Consider the following 19,769-nt stretch of genomic DNA (forward strand, 5'->3'; position numbering starts at 1 on the left):
ACCATACAGCTAGGTAATTATTAATTGTCTGAGACTGGATTTGAACCCAGGTACTCCTGACTCCAGGGCCGTGCTTTATCCACTGTGCCACCTAGCCGCCCCCAAATAATGTTTTAAATGCAAAAATAAAATATATGAGATTCCAAAGGAAAGCAGTTAAAGCAGTTTCAATAAACATTGGAAAAAAGGCAAAGTTCAGGCATCCTTGGTTAAGAATACAGGTATAAAACTATTAGAGTATAAGCGCTACACTGATGTGTAGGCCTAGGATGACACAAGAGCAAAACAGGTCTAAATTCTAGTGGCCTTCCACCAGCCTTACAGAACTGAAACTGAGAATGGAAATGATTTCAAGTAGAGAAGGAAGAAGGGAATTAGTTAAGACAAGTTTTTTTTTTTTTTAGTTTTTTTTGGCAAGGCAATGGGGTTAAGTGACTTTCCCAAGGCCACAGAACTAGGTAATTATTAAGTGTCTGAGTTCGAATTTGAACCCAGGCACTCCTGACTCCAGAGCCAATGCTCTATCCACTGTACCACCTAGCTGCCCCTAAGACAAGTTTCCAAGAGATAAAGGTAAAATTTCCTCTAAGACCTGGGGACAAAAAAAAATAGGACACCAAAAGAAGAGATTGTTTCAACCAGGATGCTTTTTATACTTTGCAAAAGTTCTTACCAAATTATAACTTTAAATTTGAAAATTTTCTAATCTAAAAATGTATTTTAAATTTTCAAGAGTTATAATTAGAAATTACTTTTCCAGGAATACTTCTGTTAAGTTACTTAATGTGTTTAATTAGTGAAATGTGAACAAATACCCAAATACAAAAAGCTTTGTTGGTTTAAAAAAAATACCCAAGTTTCTCCTGCAGTGTACTTTTATTTTCCCATCTATTTCTGTTCCTCAGTCAGAAGACTTGGAGAAGTGATTGTTTCATCCTTGAAATTTAATTGATGCTTCTGTGGAATCTCCCAGAACTTGATCAATATCAATTGAAAGCAGAAAGACAGCCAGGGAAACATGGAAAGATATGCTTCTTTCTTTCTTCTACTCTCCCTCAGATGATAGTTACAAGAATATGTAGGAACAACTTAGAAGATTGATGGATGATATGAACCCTATCTATTAGAATCTGTCTAGTATAGACTGTAAATTATTCTGTAGATTGATGCAGGTCACTGAATCATATTTTTGGTGGGCCTGTTGTCCATCATTGAGTTCATAGGGAGTTTGGAACAGTGATAGATACTCCATTGGTATTTGCCTCAGAAAAAAAGAGTTCCCTTTTCAAATATCTGAAGGTCCTCACTATCTTTTATAAATTGGTTCAGTCCTATCCTATTTAGATGGGTTTCAGAGATCTGAATAATTACAAGATAATTATTTTCTTCATTAATAAACCTTAACTCCTATGACCTAGAGTTCTTAAATTTGACAAATGGAGATTGTTTTCTTAAACTACTTTTTTGCTATCCTTAGTCAAGGTTCAAGAATATTGGGGAGATTGTCCAAAATATTGTTCAGCAGAGACAAATCTAGCTACAACAAAAATACTTGAATATTCTATGGAAAACTAGATTGATTTTTTTTGGGAGATATGACAAAGATCCAAGAACATTTAATTATTTGCTCAGGAAAATAACTTGTATTGATTTTTTTTTAATTAATATAATAATTTAAAAATCTTGATCTATATCTAGAATATTTCTCATGCATTATAATTGCCAGTTCTTCTCTGGAAATTGTAAGATTTCTTCATTTTTTTTCAATTCTGGCACATTCAAAAGATTAATTTAATGTCAATGGAATGAAATGCAAAAGATGAAGAGACTGAGAAATAGGTTGATCCAACCAAGATTTTTTTTTTTTTTTTTTGCAAGGCAAATGGGGTTAAGTGGCTTGCCCAAGGCCATACAGCTAGGTAATTATTAATTGTCTGAGACCGGATTTGAACCCAGGTACTCCTGACTCCAGGACTGGTGCTTTATCCACTGTGCCACCTAGCTGCCCCTACAATCAAGATTTTAAAAGAACTATAAGAATACATCTATTAAGATATCCAGCAATATATGGGCCATTTTCAGAATATTTTTAAAAAATTTTTATTTATGGCAGTGGGGGTTGAGTGACTTGCCCAAGGGCAGACAACTAGGCTATTGTTTAATGTCTGAGATCAAATTTGAACTCAGGTCTTCCTAACTCTAGCCAGTGCTCGATCCTCTGCACCACCTAGCTGCTTCTTTAGATCATTCTTTTTGCTATGTTTTGTTCGTTCTCTCTCTCTCTCTCTCTCTCTCTCTCTCTCTCTCTCTCTCTCTCTCTCTTTTGCAAGGCAATGGGGTTAAGTGGCTTGTCCAAGGCCACACAGCTAGGCAATTATTAAATGTCTGAGGCTGGACTTGAACTCAGGCACTCCTGACTCCAGGCCAGTACTCTATCCACTGTGCCACCTAGCTGCCCCCAGATCATTCTTAAGAAAAAAAATGACCAAGGTTTCCTTTGGATTCTCATATATTTTATTTTTGCATTTAAAACATTATTTGGGGGCTTTTAAGATAAATTTTCAAAATTTCATAACCTGAAAGATATTTAAGTTAAATTTGTATTATGTTTATATATATTTAAAATTCTGTTACAATAGTTGAAAAAGTCATTATGTCATTGATAATGAGTTTTATGTAATCATAATTTCAGTGGAACAATAATTTATGTAATCATAATTTAAGTGGAACAATAATTTATTAAATTACATAGTATTTTTTCAATGAGTTATAAAAATGGACTGTCAAATTTTTAATTCAGGTTAGTTGTTTTGACCTAAAAGCATGAGTCATGTTTAGAATCCCATGTTCTAGGAATGTATCCCTTGAATAAAATTGACTAAGAATTTGTGAAAATCTAAAATAATATTAAAATATTTTGTGAAAATTTTTATATTATTAATGTTGGTTTTGTTCTCAAATTTTGAAGTAGAATATAATCTTTCTCATTTCAATGAAACAGATTTATTTGCAGGCTATAGGCTTTAGTTTTTAGCTACGTTTGGAGGTATATTTACTTTTTAAAGAATTAAATATGACTTTTATAAAATGGGATATACTTTTCTTTAAAAATTATATAAAATTTAATTTTTGGAAAGGAGAATCTAACTTTTAGTCAAGCTACTATGAATTGGCTAAGGTCTCATTTGAATTCAAGAGGATAGGTCTTTCTTATTCCAGATCTGGTACTCTTATCTACTGTTCAAATGCATAACATATGGAACTGTATAATGTTACTCTTCCTTTTGTAATTTTATATATGTAATGTAGACTATTGTTTATATAATGTGAATTTCAAAAGTACCTATAGCTTTTATCAGGGTGAAGAATATAGCCTAAAATATGCAAGGAAAGGGAATAGAGCAACAGCCCTGGAGTCAGGAGTACCTGAGTTCAAATTCAGCCTCAGACACTTAATAATTACCTACCTGTGTGGCCTTGGGGAAGCCACTTAACCCCATTTACTTTCAAAAAATAAATATCCAGGGTGGCTAGGTGGTGTAGTGGATAAAGCACAGGCCCTGGAGTCAGGAGTACCTGGGCTCAAATACAGTCTCAAACACTTAATAATTACCTAGGTGTGGCCTTGGGCAAGCCACTTAACCCTGTTTGCCTTGCAAAAACCTTAAAAAAAAATAAAATAAAAAAAATAAATATCCAAGGAACAACTTCAGTTTTTAAACATTCAGTTCATTTCTTAAGAGGACAAAATAATATATAACTGTATTATTTGGTTAATTAGCACCAGTTATATGTCCTTATTGTGCTTAATATTTGCATTGGATACACAACTTTGTGTTTTAAAATATATTGAAATGATTTTTATAAACTATGACTGTATTTCAGGATTTAACATGAAGATAATTATTGTGAAATTCTAAGTGAATCCATTATAAGTAAATATAATAGCATAAGGAGCAAAATTTTGTATTTTTTTCCCAACTAATTCAGAAAAGAAAATGTCTTAATTCTCCAACTATTAAATTAGATTTTTAAAAATTTATTTTAAGGCAATGGGATTTTGAGTGACTTTCCCAACGTCACACAGCTAGGCAATTTATCAAGTGCCTGAGGCTGGATTTGAACTCAGGTCCTCTTGATTCCAGGATCAGTTTTCTCTTCACTGGGCCATCTAGCTGCCCCCTTATTAAATTAGATTTTAAATGCAACTGTCTTTAATGCATTTGTGATCCTCTAGAATCATGATTTATCATTGCATTGATCAGAGATCTTAAGTCTGATGTTTGATTTGCATTTTTCTAATTAATGATTTAGGGTGTTTTTTCATATGATAGTTGATAGTTTGTTACGTTCTTTGAAAACTAGCTCTTCACTTATTCTTTTCAATTTTAATTTATTCCTAATATGTCTTAATATTTGTGATTATATATATACATATATATGCGTGTGTGTGTGTGTATATATATATATATATATATATATATATATATATATATATATATATATATATATATCCTTCTACAGTTTCTCTTATTCTTATTATGATATAGATGAGCCCTTGACTTCTTTCAACACTCTCATGGCAAGGCCTTATTTATAGTCCTAACACTTAACCATTTCATTCTAGTCTAGCCAAGTGAAGTTTCAAAGAGTTAGAAACAATCCAAGATGACACAGTGTGGATTTTTCAGCAACAGAAATTTCTGAAGAATTCCTATCATGCCATGGAAGTATTGTAGTCTATATCATTGAAGGGAAAATCCATATGAAAGATACTTTGGAAACCTGTCATAATGAATATGTAAATTTACACTTAGTACATATAATTACATTGTACTCAGGTACTATCTTCACCAAAGCATTGTAACCTTGTAACCTCTTCTTTGCTTCCTCCATGTCTTTTATAGTTGTTTTGCTTGAAAAATTTATCGTTTTGTAACTGAAGCTGGTGATGAGGGTCTCTGAGTTTAGGGAGACCATTCTTTAAATGATAGATATCATCATTTATTAATTGTTAAGCACAGTACTACTTCAACAGTGACTTATTGAATTAATATAAATGAATGAAATTGATAGAATGACCAATAAATACATTCTAAATTATTTTTGTTTAATTAATAGACTATTATGGAGGCTTTTTCCTGTAATATTAAATTTCAAATGTTAGTTTTTAAAAATCAGATTTTTAAGGTATAATTTTCATCCCTCCAGTTTATGTGTAATTCTTAAAAGCAAACTTTATTAGGAATTTCTAATTAATGAAAAAGTTCGTAAGAAATGATTTTCATGAAGACAATAGGTGAATTCAAATCTTGCCTCAGATAAGTCACTTAACCTGTTTGTCTCAGTTTCTTCATATGTAAATTAAACTTTAGGTAGAAATGAGAAAATATTAATCTCTTTGCCAAGAAAATCCCAAATGGGTTCACAAAGAGTCAGGCTTGACTAAATAAACATTCCTACAAGCACATCTCTCATTTTTCGCATTTGTTAAAATGAATCAGATAAAATAGATGAGTATTTCTCTTTGGTTTTTGTTTATTTAGAGTTGGTCAATTGTTGAAATATTTATTAAACACCTATTATATGCCATGTAATGTGGTAAGCACTAGGGTTATAAAGAGAAGACAGTCCTTTCCCTTAAAGCCTCTTACAGCATAATCAGGGAGAAAACAAGCAAACAAATAAGCTAAATTTTTACAGAGAGAGAGCGAAACCACTAGAATTAAAAGCATTTAGAAAAGGGATGGGATATAAAGGCTAGCAGGGAGCCAGGATGCAGGAATGAGGATGATGAACATTCTAGGCATAGAGGGCAGCCAGAGAACATGGCCTAGAGGTAGAATAGCATTCAATGAATTAAAGTGTACATATTGGAGAATATGGTGTAAGAAGATTGGGAAGGTTGAGTAGGTGTGGGTGGGGGATAGGTTATTAAGAACTTTGAATGTCAAACTTAAGGAGTTTATTTTTGGTCCTGGAGGTGATAGAAAGCCAATGGAATTTATTGAGTCTGAGTATGACATGGTATATGACCTGCAGTTTAGGAAAATCACTTTGGTGGTTGAAGGGAAGATTAATTGAATTGTAGATAGACTTGAGGCAAGCTTACTCACCTATAGATTATTAACAATTATACAATTTTCAGATGATGCTTGCACCAGAGTGATGATAGTGTCAGAGGAGAGAAAAGAGTATATTTTTGAGATGTTCCAAAGGTGAAATTGGCAGGTCTTAGCACCAATTTAAATGGAAGGATTAAAGATAGTAAGGAGTCGTGGGTGACATCTAGACTGTGAACATGAGGTATTGGGAGAATGGTCTGATCAAGTAACCCTCATTGTCTTGCCAATCCAAGAGCTGTCAAGTTAGCTTCTGGACAGTAAGGACCACAGTAGACACACTGTTGTATCTTTAATCAAAAAAAAAGATAATGGAGGACTTCTGGCCAAGATGACAGAGAGAAGACAGGCACAGTTCTAAAGTCTTCTGATCTTTCCCCATCTGTGATATGAAGCAAACCTTTTAACAGAAAAAAAAGATAATGGAATCAAAATGGAATACAAATTATTACAAGAAATTAATACTTTTGGGCAGCTTAGTGGTGCAGTGGATAGAGCCCTGGCCCTGGAGTTAGGAGGACCAGAGTTCAAATTAGGCCTCAGGCATTTAATACTTACTTAGCTATGTCACCATAAGCAAATCATTTAATCCCTTTGCCTTGCAAAAATAAAAAAAAAAAGTGAAAAAAGTAATGAATACTTTACCATGGTAGATGCTAATAATAGGTTGTTTTTACTTTGTTATCTCCAGTTAATTTCATTACATGAATGCTGTAAAGTTCAGTAGAGATAAAATCAAATTCACATTTCTCATTCAATATTACTGTTTACAGTGTTCATCATTGAGCTTGCAATATTTTAATTGATTCTTTATAGTGTATTGGTGAAAGAATGTAGTATCCACAACTAAATTCTGTTAGTTGAATTCTTTTCCCTTTTCCTACTCCATTTTCCTTAGTTTAAGATAATATTGTAAAGACTTTGAACCTTCACTGTGTGCCTTTTTATAACACTACATTTTCCAAAGCAACTACAGAGGATAATGTTTAATATTATATCATGATTCAAATAGTGAGTTGACTAATGCTTCTAGAGCCTCTCTGCCTGTCACCTTAAATAGAAATTGATTGTTCAGGGACCAAAGAAGACTGGAAGAGAGTGGAATATGGAATATACTGAATACCTTCCTTTTTTTCTTATGGTGCCTAGGAATGTATTGGGTAAGAAAAATCAGTCAATTTGGACTCTTATTCTGTTTTGGACCTTATTTTTAATAATGTAAAATATTGTTTTAAAATATCTTGCCTAATTTTGATGAATATTTTGAGCTTTTGGCATGAGTTAAATAGAACCTTTTTACTGTATAATATATAAATTCAGGATAACTTTATTTTGAAATCAAGGAATTTTCTTGAGGTTTTAATATTTAAATGAGGAAAAGTATAAATAATATCTGTGATTTATTTCTGTTTTGGATTTTGGTATTAAGTGAAATTCCTTTGGTGGTACTTGAGTAAATTGAGTTAATAGACTTTTTTTAAAGTAACAGACCCATGATGAAAGAACAATTTATTTTATCACAAATGTTATATAATTAATACAATTTAGAAAGAAATTGCTTGTTTGACAGTCTAATATACAATCTTTACAATATACTGTAGTGTAGCACGTCATTTGTTTAGAATCCAAGTTTTTTCTTTTTCATAACTTTTCTGTTCAGTCTCTGATTAGATGTACAGGACACAAATAATGAATTCATGCTACCCTATATGTAATGATAATGTTGGAATATCTCTAGGTTCCAGAAAAGGTGTATGAAAAGTAGTTGAAAAATTGGCACGTGTTCTTAGGCTTATTCTTTTTTTAAATTTAATTAATTAATTTTGAATTTTATAATTTTCCCCCTAATATCACCCCCCCCCCCCACACACACACAGAAGGTAGTCTGTTAGTCATTACATTATTCCCATGTTATGCATTGATCTAACTTGAGTGTGATGAGAGAGAGATCATATCTTTAAGGGGAAAAAAAATAAAGTATAAGAGATAGCAAAATTACTTAATAAGATAATGGTTTTTTAAAAAAATTAAAGGTAATAGTTTTTGTCTTTGTTCAGACTACTATTCTTTCTCTGGATACAGAAATCCCAGAATTGTGCCATCTCCATCACAGAAATCCCTGAATTGTGCCTGATTATTGCACTGATGGAATGAGCAAGTACATTAAGATTAATCATCAGCTCCATGTTACTGTTAGGTTGTTCTTCTGATTCTGCTCATCTCTCTCATCATCAGTTCATGCAAATCATTCCAGGCTTCCCTGAATTCCCATATTTCCTGGTTTTTAACAGAACAATAGTGTTTCATGACACACATGTACCGCAGTTTATTAAACCATTCCCCAAGTGATTTTCATTCACTCAATTTCCAATTCTTAGCCACCGCAAACAGGGCTGTTATGAATATTTTTGTATCAGTTATGTTTTTTCCCTTTTTTTATGATCTCTTCAGGGTATAGACCCAGTAGTGGTATTGCTGGATCAAAGGTTATGCACATTTTTGTTGTCTTAGGTTTATTCTTATTAAATAGTTGTTGATTGTGACTGATTTGTGATTTGTTGTATGGTAATATGGTAATATGAGCCAACTAATCATTGTTTTTCAGATGAAGACAAAGTGATTTAATGAAAAAAAAAAGAAAAATGTTTTATTTTATTAAATCAGTACTCATTCATTTATTTATACTTGTAATTTGAAAAATAAAATTCTTTATATATTTTCCTCCATTTTGTTCTTATATTAATGTAACAAAATGTTTACCCCTGAAATTTAAATGTTACAGAATAAAATTGATAATTTTTAGAATTATATGCTTGAAATAAAGCTTTAGGTTTTATCTTTTTCATATTACTTAACTGTATTTTCATTTCTAAAATTGTTGAATGTAGTTTTGAAAATTTTCATATATTAAGAATTACTATACTGATTCTGCTCCTAATTTTATTAGACCTCTTCAGATTTTATTTGGATATATCAATAAGCCATTTAACTTTTCATATTTAGATTTTTGATGATTGAAAATTTTATGTCATGAAATAATATTGCTATGAGGTTATAAAGTATTTTACACTGTAAAATTCATCTGGACAGAAAGAACCCATTATAGATAATGGAATTTCTTATACTATACTATAGTTTTAGCTGAGCATTTCCACTACAGTTATTTTGCTAATAAACAATAAATTCTCTTGACTTTGAATATCAATATCAGTAGTAATGATGTCATAAATTATTTGGATTTTAAAGATCTCATCTTCATTATTTCCTAATATATAAAGAGAAAATAATAGTATTTTAATTTATAATAATAAGTTATTATTTTAAAAAGAGTTTGAATTATGCCATTTCACATTGAAAGGTGCTCAGAAGTAAGCTACTCTATAATATGAAAATGCTCACACTAAATTGAGGTTGAAAAAATTAATTATTTTTTAAAAATTGCATTCTTTCAGTGATTTTTTTATTTTACCTATGGCATAACGTTACTGTGTTTTAGAGTTGATGCATTGTCCATTAGTGCAAATATGTCCAGATGAATTCAGTGTTTAATGTTAAAAATCTTATAACATGCCAGTTTGATTTGTAGCCCTTCATATCATAGAATGCTAATTAAAATCATATTTTTGCATATGTCATACCTTTCATGTACATATGCAAATAGATTCTATTGCCTTTCAGCTATTAGTAATTAACTTTATGAAGGACAGCTGTAATACATAATTAACAAAAATGTTTGCAAGCCCTTTTCACACTGAAAGTTACAGCAGTAAAATTTTTGCTTATCCAGAGACCCATTTTAGTCTGGAGCTCCCAAATGACATCTAAAGTGTTTGGGGGAAAAAAAAAATCACATAAGATAATTTAATTGATGTTACTGTATTATCAGTGGAAGAATGGCATTCAATAAACCAGCTCATAGACTACTGTCTATTTCATATGTATGTCACCAATATTGAATTAAGTAAACTGATTATATTTAAAAGAAGAGAACATGTCAGCTACTACTTTTTGTTGTGGTTATTACAATTGTTGCTACTTAAGTACAATTACATAGTATAGGTTCAAAGAATTGTTTCTATTTTATACCAGAGCAAATAATTTCCAAGTTTTTTTAATGAATCATCACAAAACTGTTCCTTTTCCTTTTGTAATCCTATAAATATTTAATAAAGTGACACTTGGATCTGACTTAGTGATAGAAGAATGAAATTGATTTAAAGTTACTCATTCTCTAGCATTTTAACCTGACAAAATCATTCAACCTGTTGTACTCACTTTCCTTATATGAAGGGTTGAACATGTTATCTTGTGAGCTTCTTTTCAGTTCTAAATCTTAAATCTCAAGGTTCGTATATTATATGGATGTGTGTGAGGGTGTATATTTATATGAATTTATTGTGTTTATAATAGAAGTGTTAAAAATGGATGAGTCATGGAAAATTCTATTTATTTCGACTAGTTTTTTGATAGTCTCGTATATTCCATTTTTATATGAAAGAATATTATATAAATATTTTCAAATATTGTATGTATATGTTCATTTGCAAATATTTATCATTTTAAATTGCAAAAATAAAAAAAGAATTACTTTTTCAAGAAAGTTATTTGTTATCTGTCTGACTCTTGTCTTTCAAAAATCAACTTTTTATATGAGAATCATGTTTGACTGTTTTCTTCTAACTATTATTTTGCATTTTTCTTCTTCCAGGGTTGCCTTTGTGATGAAGAAACATTTAAATACTCACCTACTTGGCAAGCATGGAGTGGGTACACCAAAAGAAAGGTAATTATTTCTTATAATGATTTACAATTAATTTTTAAAAATAAGTTTGCCAGATGATTTTTCCAGACTTTTATTTCTTCAACTCTAGAGTGAGGGGATTGGCTTAGAATAGGGGTAAATAAATTGAATGAAGGACCATATGTAGTCCTCTTCTTGTTTTTATTTGACCTTTAAGCTGAGATTGCTTTTAACATTTTTAAGTACACTGTTTTTTTCAAATACTGTTGTTTGCTGATCTCTGTCTAGATCATCATTTTGAACTCTTAATTATCAAAAATCTGAAATGTTCGAATATTGATGAGAAGTTGTAAAAATCTTCTAAAACTTTTATTACAAATTATTGCAAATATAAAGTATCTTAGTTAATTTGCAGTGGTGAATACTGAGATATCTTCCAAATTTTAAGATTCTAGGATTCGAAATTTATTATTCTTCTTAGTCTTTACTTTCATGTAACAACTGAATAAGTAGTTTTTGATAAACCAATATACCAATTACCAAAATGTTATATACCTGGGAAAACACTTTATTTAGTAGTCAGTTGTTAATATTATCTTTGATAACACGTTGATTATTGTCTTCATCAATGATTTTTATTCTTCTGCCATTGAAATACTCTTTGACTGGCTGTTTGATTTAATACCACACTACTCCTCAAGTGCTGTATGTCAGATTAATTTTGTATAATATAAGGCTAATTATTTTTGAGAATCTGTTACACTTTTTAAAAAAAATAGGATTGTTGAATCCTCTTCAGGAGCAAAAATACAACTATAGGAAAATATAACTTTATTTTTTTTTAAATTTTTTTTATGTTTTTTCTTTATTTTTTCTTTTATTTTTTATTCTCATTTTGTACAAATGCTTTTTTACATTAATAAAATATTCTTGTTTAAGAGTAAATTAAATACCCCTCCCCCCATAAATATAGACTTGCTTGAGTGATAAAGGGGAGAGGAAAAAAATTAAAATTAAAAAAACAATAATAGTATTAATTGTAGGTATGGCCAGGTGGCCCAATGGACGAAGCACCAGCCCTGGAGCCACGAGCACTCGAGCCCACATCCAGCCCCGTAGACCCAACAATCACCCAGCTGTGTGACATGCAAAAGCCACCTGATCCCCACTGCCCTGCAAAAACCTAAAAGAAGAAAAAAAAAGACCCAAAATAAAATAAAATAGTAATAATAGTAGGGGTGGCTGGGTGGCGGACAGAGCATTGGCCCTTGAGCCAGGAGCACCCGGGTCCAAATCTGGCCTCAGACAACCAAAGATCACCCTGCCATGCTTCTCCAGGCAGGCCACCCAGCCCCATTTGCCCTGCACCCTCCCCCAAATAATAATAATAATAATAAAAAATGTGCTTAAGTCTTTGTTCCAACACCAACAACTCTGTCGAGGGTGGATCACATTCTTTATGATAAGTCCATCACAAAAGTTACTTCCATATTTTTCCAACGTTGCCATTGCTGATTGCAACTCCCTCCTTTCTTATTTCTCCACTACCATGTACTATATTTTCTCTCTCCTTTCACTCTGACTCTGCTGTAGGGTAGCTGAGTGGCGCAGCAGACAGATCCCTTCTTGGTCCTTCTTGGACTCATTTGCAAAATATTTCTCAATGGTCTTCCTCTTATTTCTCTGCTTGCTCATTTTCCTATCCTGGGCCTGGTTTTGGGGTGCTTCCTGAGCTTTTGGGACAATCCCACAAAGGTCTCAGTGTGTGAGGCTCTGTCCTCCCTCCTGGTCTGTGAATGACCACAAGCTCCCCCTCTGCCACGGGGCTGAGGTGGAGGGGGCCCTGCTGTTCTATGGGGTGGGGCTTAGACTGCGATCAGGATCTGAATGTGGTCAGAGCCCCAGAGTCCTGTTCCAGAGGCAGAGGATAGAGCTCTGCAGTCTCTTTTCACTCCCCTCCCTCAGCTCAATGGGCTCATGCCCTGGTGGCTCCTGCTTATGGGCTCTGCCTGCTTCTTTCTGGATCTGGCTGCCGACAGACCAGGCTGCTCTCTGTGTGCCCTGAGGGCTGGGCTACATTTGCTTGCTCTGGCAGAGGTCCCCTGCTGTTCCCCCACTTTGTACCTGCTGCTCCTGGGGTGTAGCTCCGGAGACTCCCCCGCTGCTGTGAGCTGGGGCTCCCAGCGCCCTGGGGCTGCCTCCGGGAGGCTGAAGTTCTCTTGCTCTGGCAGGCCATCCGTCTGGCGGGCCGCCCCTCCGACCTGGGGAGCAGAGCCTTTCTGCTCTTTTCCAGGTTTCCTTGAGTAGGACAACTGCCTCACTGGGTCCCTCTATGGGTTCTGTCTGTTGAAAATTTAATTAGAGTCCTTAGTTTATAAGTTTTATCAGAGAGCGCCTAAGACTTGATCCTTTCTTGTCGCCATCTTGGCTCTGCCCCCTTCATATAACATTATACATGTGTACAAGAGAATACTTACTTGACCATTTTTACTTTTAGAATATTTACAAAATAAATATTTTATATTTATATAGATAGATGAAACTTATTTAAAGTTACTTATTCTCTAGCATTTTACCCTGATAAAATCACTCAACCTGTTGTCCTCATTTTCTCGAATTGTGTCTTGCTGTTATTACATATGTCTTTTGCAAAACCTCCAAAATAATACTACAGTTGCCATTTCATGAAAAATGACACTAAAACTTGTCTTCAACTGCCATTTTTTTAAATGTTCCTTCCCCACCCCTCCTTCTAGGACATCATCATTTAATTCAATACATAGTTTTAATTCCATTAGATAATTTAGTTAATTAGGTAAATCGAAACTTAGCCATGAAAGCTAACAGCAACCTGGTGAACTTAACTACTTTTTAAATTTAAAGTTTTTAGCAGAGATTTGATTCTTATCAATTGAGTCAAAAGTACAATGTGACACCTTTTTTTTTACTTTTATAGATTTTATTTATTTTGAGTTTAATAATTCCCCCCAATCTTCCTTCCCTCCCCCATCCCTCACAGAAGGCAATTTGTGAGTTTTTACATTGTTTCTATGGCATACATTGTTCCAAATTGAATGTGATGAAAAAGTAATCAATATCCTAAAGGAAGGAAAATAAAGTATAAGAGATAGCAAAATTGCATATTAAGGTAGTTTCTCCCCCCCCCCCCCCCCAATTGTTCACACTGCACAAATCTTTCTCTGGATATATAGATATTATTCTCCATTGCAGATAGCCCCAATTATCCTGGATTATTGCACTGATGGAATGAGCAAGTCCATCAAGGTGGATCATCACCCCCATGTTGCTTTAAGGGTGTACAGTGGTTTTCTGGTTCTGCTCATCTTGCTCAGCATCAGTTAATTCAAATACTTCCAGGCTTCCCTGAATTCCCATCCCTCCTGGTTTCTAATAGAACAATAGTGTTCCATGACATACATATACCACAGTTTGCTAAACCATTCCCCAATTGAAGGACATTTATTTGAATTCCAATTCTATGCCACCACAAACAGGTGTATTATGAATATTTTTGTACAAGTGAAGTTTTTACCCTTTCTCATCATCTCTTCAGGATATAGACCCAGTAGTGGTATTGCTGGATCAAAGGGTATGCACATTTTTGTTGCCATTTGCATGTAATTCCAAATTGCTCTCCAGAAAGGTTGGATAAGTTCACAGTACCACCAACAATGTATTAATGTCCCAGATTTCCCACATTCCTTCCAACATTGATCATTGTCCTTTCTGGTCATATTGGCCAGTCCTGAGAGGTGTGAGATGCTTTAATTTGCATTTATCTAATAAGTAATGATTTAGTTCAATTTTTCATATGACTATGGATCACTTTGATTTCTTCTTCTGTAAATTGCCTTTGCATATCCTTTGACCATTTGTCAATTGGGGAATGTCTTTTTTCTTAAAAATTTGACTCATTTCTCTGTATATTTTAGATATGAGTCCTTTGTCAGAAATAGTAGTTGTAAAGATTATTTCCTAATTTACTAAATTTTTTTTTTTAGGCTTTTGCATGGCAAATGGGGTTAAGTGGCTTGCCCAAGGCCACACAGTAAGGTAATTATTAAGTGTCTGAGACCAGATTTGAATTCAGGTACTCCTAACTCCAGGGCGGATGCTCTATCCACTGCACCACCTAGCCTCCCCTACTACATTTCTTTTGATCTTGATTACAGTGGTTTTGTCTTTGCAAAAGCTTTTTAATTTAATGTTATTAAAATCATCTAGTTTGTTTTTAGTTATGTTCTCCATCTCTTCCTTAGTCATAAACTGACTCCCTTTCTATATATTTGACAGTTAAACTAGTCCTTGACTTAGTTTGCTTTTAATATGTCTAAATCCTGTATCCATTTGGATCTTATCTTGCTATAGGGTGTGAGGTGTTGGTGTAATCTAAGCTTCTTCCATACTAACTTCCACTTTTCCTAGCAGTTTTTATTGAAGAGAGAGTTTTTATCCCCAAAACTGGACTCTTTGGGTTTATCAAATAGCAGATTACTATAATCATTTCCTGCTATTGCACCTAGTCTGTTCCACTGGTCCACCAGTCTTTCTTTTAGCGAATACCAGACATTTTTGGTAACTGATGCTTTATAATATAATTTTATATCTGGTGGGGCTAAGCCAACTTCTTATGTACTTTTTTCTTTGAACACCTGGCAATTTTTGAATTTTTATTTCTCTATATGAATTTGCTTACAACTTTTTCTAACAAGTTAAAGTAATTTTTTGGAGTTTTGATTGGTAGGGCACTAAACAGGTAGTCTAGTTTTGGTAGAATTGTCATTTTTATTATATTAGCTCTACTTATCCATGAGTAGTTGATGTTTGCCCAGTTATTTAAATCTGATTTTATTTGTGTGAGAAGAGTTTTGTAATTGTTTTCAAAAAGTTTCTGAGTCTGCCTTGGCAAATAGACTCCCAGGTATTTTATATTGTCTGTGTTTCAATGGGATTTCCCTTTCTAGCTCTTCCTGCTGTATATTGCTATATACATACATACATACATACATACATACATACATACATATATATATGTATATATATATATATATGTATATATATATATATATATATATATATATATATATATATAAAAGTTGAGGCTTTATGCAGGTTTACTTTATATCCTGTGACTTTGCTAATGTTTTTGTTTCCAGTAGTTTTTTAGATGATTTTTTTGGAATTCTCTAGGTATACCATCATTTCATCAAGAGTGTGAATTTTTTCTTTTCCTTCCCAATTCTAATTCCTTCAATTTCTTTTTCTTCTTTTATTTTTTGAAGCTAACATTTCTACTACAATATTGAATAGTAGTGGTATTAATGGGCATCCTAGTTTCACCCCTGATCTTACTGGGAATGCCTCTAGCCTCTCCCCATTGGATATAATACTCGTTGATGGTTTCAGATAGATACTACTTTTTATCTTAAGGAACAAACCATTTATTCCTACACTGTGTAGTGTTTTTTAATAGGAATAGGTGCTGTCTTTTGTCAAAAGCTTTTTCAGTGTTTTCCTAATATTGAGCCAATCCTGCATTCCTGGGATAAATCTCACTTGATCATAATGTATTATCATAGTGGTAAGTTGTTGAAATTGTTTTGCTAAGATTTTATTTAATATTTTTGCATCTATATTCATCCGGGTGATAGATCTATAGTTTTCTTTCTTTGTTTTAAGTCTTCCTGGTTTAGGTATCAGCACCATATTGGTGTCATAGAAAGAGGCAGAGTTCCATCTTCACCTATTTTTCCAAAGAGTTTATATAGAATTGAAGTCAGCTGTTCCTTAAATGTTTGATAGAATTCACTTGTGAATTCATCAGACCCTGGGGGGGGGGGGGGTAAATCTCATTACATCAAGAGGTACCAAAGGCCTGTTGTAATAAAGGGGAAGAAGGGAGGAGATGAGAAACAATTGAATCTTTCTTTCATCAGTCTAGGCTTAAAGTTAATTTATACACACTCAGTTAATTTAAGAAACATTTTACCTCTTAAGTATTAAAAGGGGAAAAGGGGAACTAACAGAAGGAAGGGACCAAAAAAGGGAAAAAGGGAAAGCAAAAAGAAAGGGGAGGGGGAGGATACAGGAGGGCGAGGATACAGGAGGGCAAACACATTGAAGGTGGCAGTATTCAGAAACTAAATACTAGGGAATATGGATAATGTGGAAGTGGGGAATACTATCAGAGGTAAGATAGCATGGAAAGGAATAAAGAATAGTAATTTTAACTTTGAATGTGCATGGGATGAACTCTCCCTTAAAACCTAAGCAAACAGTAGAGTGGATTAAAAACTAGAATCCTACAACATGCTTCTCACAAGAAACTTTGAAGCAGAGAGATACATATAGAGTAACGGTAAAAGGTTGTAGCAAAATATATTTTGCTTTAGCTGAAGTGAAAAACCAGGGGTAGCAATCCTCATCTCAGACAAAGCAACTGTAAAAATAGCATTAGAGTAGACAAGGAAGGAAAATATATCTTCCTAAAAGATATCACAGACAAGAAAGTGATTTCAGTATTAAATTTGTATTCACCCAATGGGATAGCATCCAAATTCTTACAGGAAAAGCTGAAAGAACTGCAGTGGGAGAGCTCAACTTCTCACTCTCAGATTTAGATAAATCTAATTACAAAATAAACAAGAAAAAAATTAAGAAGGCAAATAGATTGTTAGAAAAACCTAGATGTGACAGACTTATGGAGGAAATTGAATGGAGATAGAAAGGAATATACTATTTTTTTTCCTGCAGTACCTGGCACTTATACAAAAATTGACCATGTACTAGGGCATAAAAACCTAACGGTTAGTTGCAGAAAAAGGAGAAATAGTCAATCATCTTTCTCAGATCATAATGCAAGCAAAATCGTATGCAATATTAGTCCAGGTAAATATAGACCCAAATCTAATTGGAAACTTTATAACCTCATTTTAATAAATGTGTGGATAAAACAACAAATTATAGAAAGAATTATTTGATCCTAGATAATGGCAATAATGAAACAACATACCTAAACCTATGGGATTCACTCAAAGCAGCTGTGAAAGGATATATTATATTTTTAAATGCTTATATGAATAAATTAGAGAAAAAGGAAATCAATGAACTAAATATGCAACTAAAAAATTAGAGAAAGAACAATTTAAACCCCCTTCCATTAAACAAAAAAATAGAAATTCTAAAAATTAAAAGAGCAGTTAATAAAATTGAAAACAGTTCTCCCCCTAAATGTTTGATAGAATTCACTTGTGATTCCCTCAGGCCCTGGATTTACCCCTATTCAATCCCCTCCATCCTCCCATCTCCTTTCTGTCCCCCTTTTTTAAGGAGGTAGTGTTTTTAAATCATTCTATCTGAATCTCAGAATATCATGAGTATCCATCACTTCTGGCTATTCTCACTAATAGAATTACTATTCTCGAGAGTTATTAGAATCTTTCTCCCAAATAGGGATATTCAATGCTTCCTTATTGGATAGCAGTCTCATGGATGAGTCATGAGTGTCCATCCTTTCTGGCTAAGTATATTCTCTCTGATCGAGTTAAAATTCTCATGAGTTATGAGAATCTTTTTCCCATGCTGGGATGTATCCAGTTTCATCTTATTGGATAGTAAGTAGTACTCCCCCCCCCCCCCCCTTTTCACCCCCCCCCCCCTTTTAAAAACCTTTTTCATGTATCTCTTGAGCCTCCTGTTTGATGTCCAAATTTTCTATTTAGCTCTGGTGTTTTCATTGGGAATTGTTATAAAGTCTCTCATTTTGTTAAATGTCCATCTTTCCCCCCACTGGAAGAGGAGAAGGCTCACATTTCCTGGGTAGTGGATTCTTGACTGCATTCCATGCTCCCTTGCTCTTGGAATATCTCATTCCTGACCCTTTGATCCTTTAATGTTGATGCAGCCAGGTCCTATGTAATCCTTGTTATTTAAATTGTTTCTTTCTGGCTGCTTATAGTATTTTCTCTTTTATCTGATAGTCCTGGAATTTGGCCACAACATTCCTTGGTGTTTTCATTTTAGGATCTCTTTCTGTATGGGAGCAATGTATTCTTTCAATAACTATTTTACCTTCCAGTTTTATTATATCAGGGCAACTTTCAATCACTAAACCCTGTAATATTAAGTCTAGATTTCTTTAATGTTTTCAGGAAGGCCTATAATTCTCGGGTTGTCCCTTCTTGATCTATTCTTAAGGTCACTGGTTTTGCTGAAGAGGTATTTTACATTTTCTTCTATTTTTTTTTGATTTTTTGACTTTGTTTAAGAGACCTTTGCTGTCTCATGAAGTCATTAGTTTCCACCGACTGTTTTTTTTTTTTAGAGAAGAATTTTCTTCATTTACCTTTTGCAACTCCTTTTCCAATTGGTCAATTCTATTTTTTGAAACAGTTTTCAGTTTGGCCAGTTGAAGTTTTTAGAGAATTGTTTTCTTGTTGTAAGGTGTTAATTTTCTCTCCCAAATTTTCCAATTGATTTTTAAACTCCTTCCTTACTTCTTCAAGGAAGTCTTTCTGTGCTGGAGATCAGGTCGTATTCTCCTTAGAGGTTCTATGTCTCTCTGAGTTAGTGTCTTTTCCCTCCAAGAATTTTTCTATGGACTCTCCTTTGTGCTGGGTTTTCTGCATTATTCTGAGACCTTGAGTTGGGGAGGAGCTGGATCACAGAGGTTTGGTGTTAGGATCCCCAGAGCCTTTACTCGCTGAGTGTAATATCTCCAGCTGGCCAGTAAGTGGCGCTAGAAGTTTTGCTCATTGTTTCTCATATCTCCAGCTGGCCAATAGGGGGTGCTGGTTGCTTTCTCTGGAGTGTCTGTGACCTTAATTGAGGCCCTTTCCCTTGGCCTGGAGGGTTAAAGCTGTTGAATACTTTTATCTTTGATCAAT

The 19,769-nt window shown here is 33.6% G+C and overlaps 1 protein-coding gene across 6 annotated transcripts in view; it reads left to right on the forward strand.

Moving 5' to 3' along the window:
- The window catches only part of ZNF407 (zinc finger protein 407), a 654,777-nt gene that overhangs the window by 242,208 nt on the left and 392,800 nt on the right, over positions 1–19,769 (forward strand). For all 6 annotated transcript variants that reach the window (XM_074201492.1, XM_074201497.1, XM_074201498.1 and 3 more), the window contains exon 4: positions 10,831–10,905. In XM_074201492.1, the coding sequence (XP_074057593.1) occupies positions 10,831–10,905 (75 nt within the window). The remainder of the gene's footprint in view (positions 1–10,830; positions 10,906–19,769) is intronic.

This window comes from Macrotis lagotis, chromosome X, assembly GCF_037893015.1.
Source record: "Macrotis lagotis isolate mMagLag1 chromosome X, bilby.v1.9.chrom.fasta, whole genome shotgun sequence".
Lineage (NCBI taxonomy): Eukaryota > Metazoa > Chordata > Mammalia > Peramelemorphia > Peramelidae > Macrotis > Macrotis lagotis.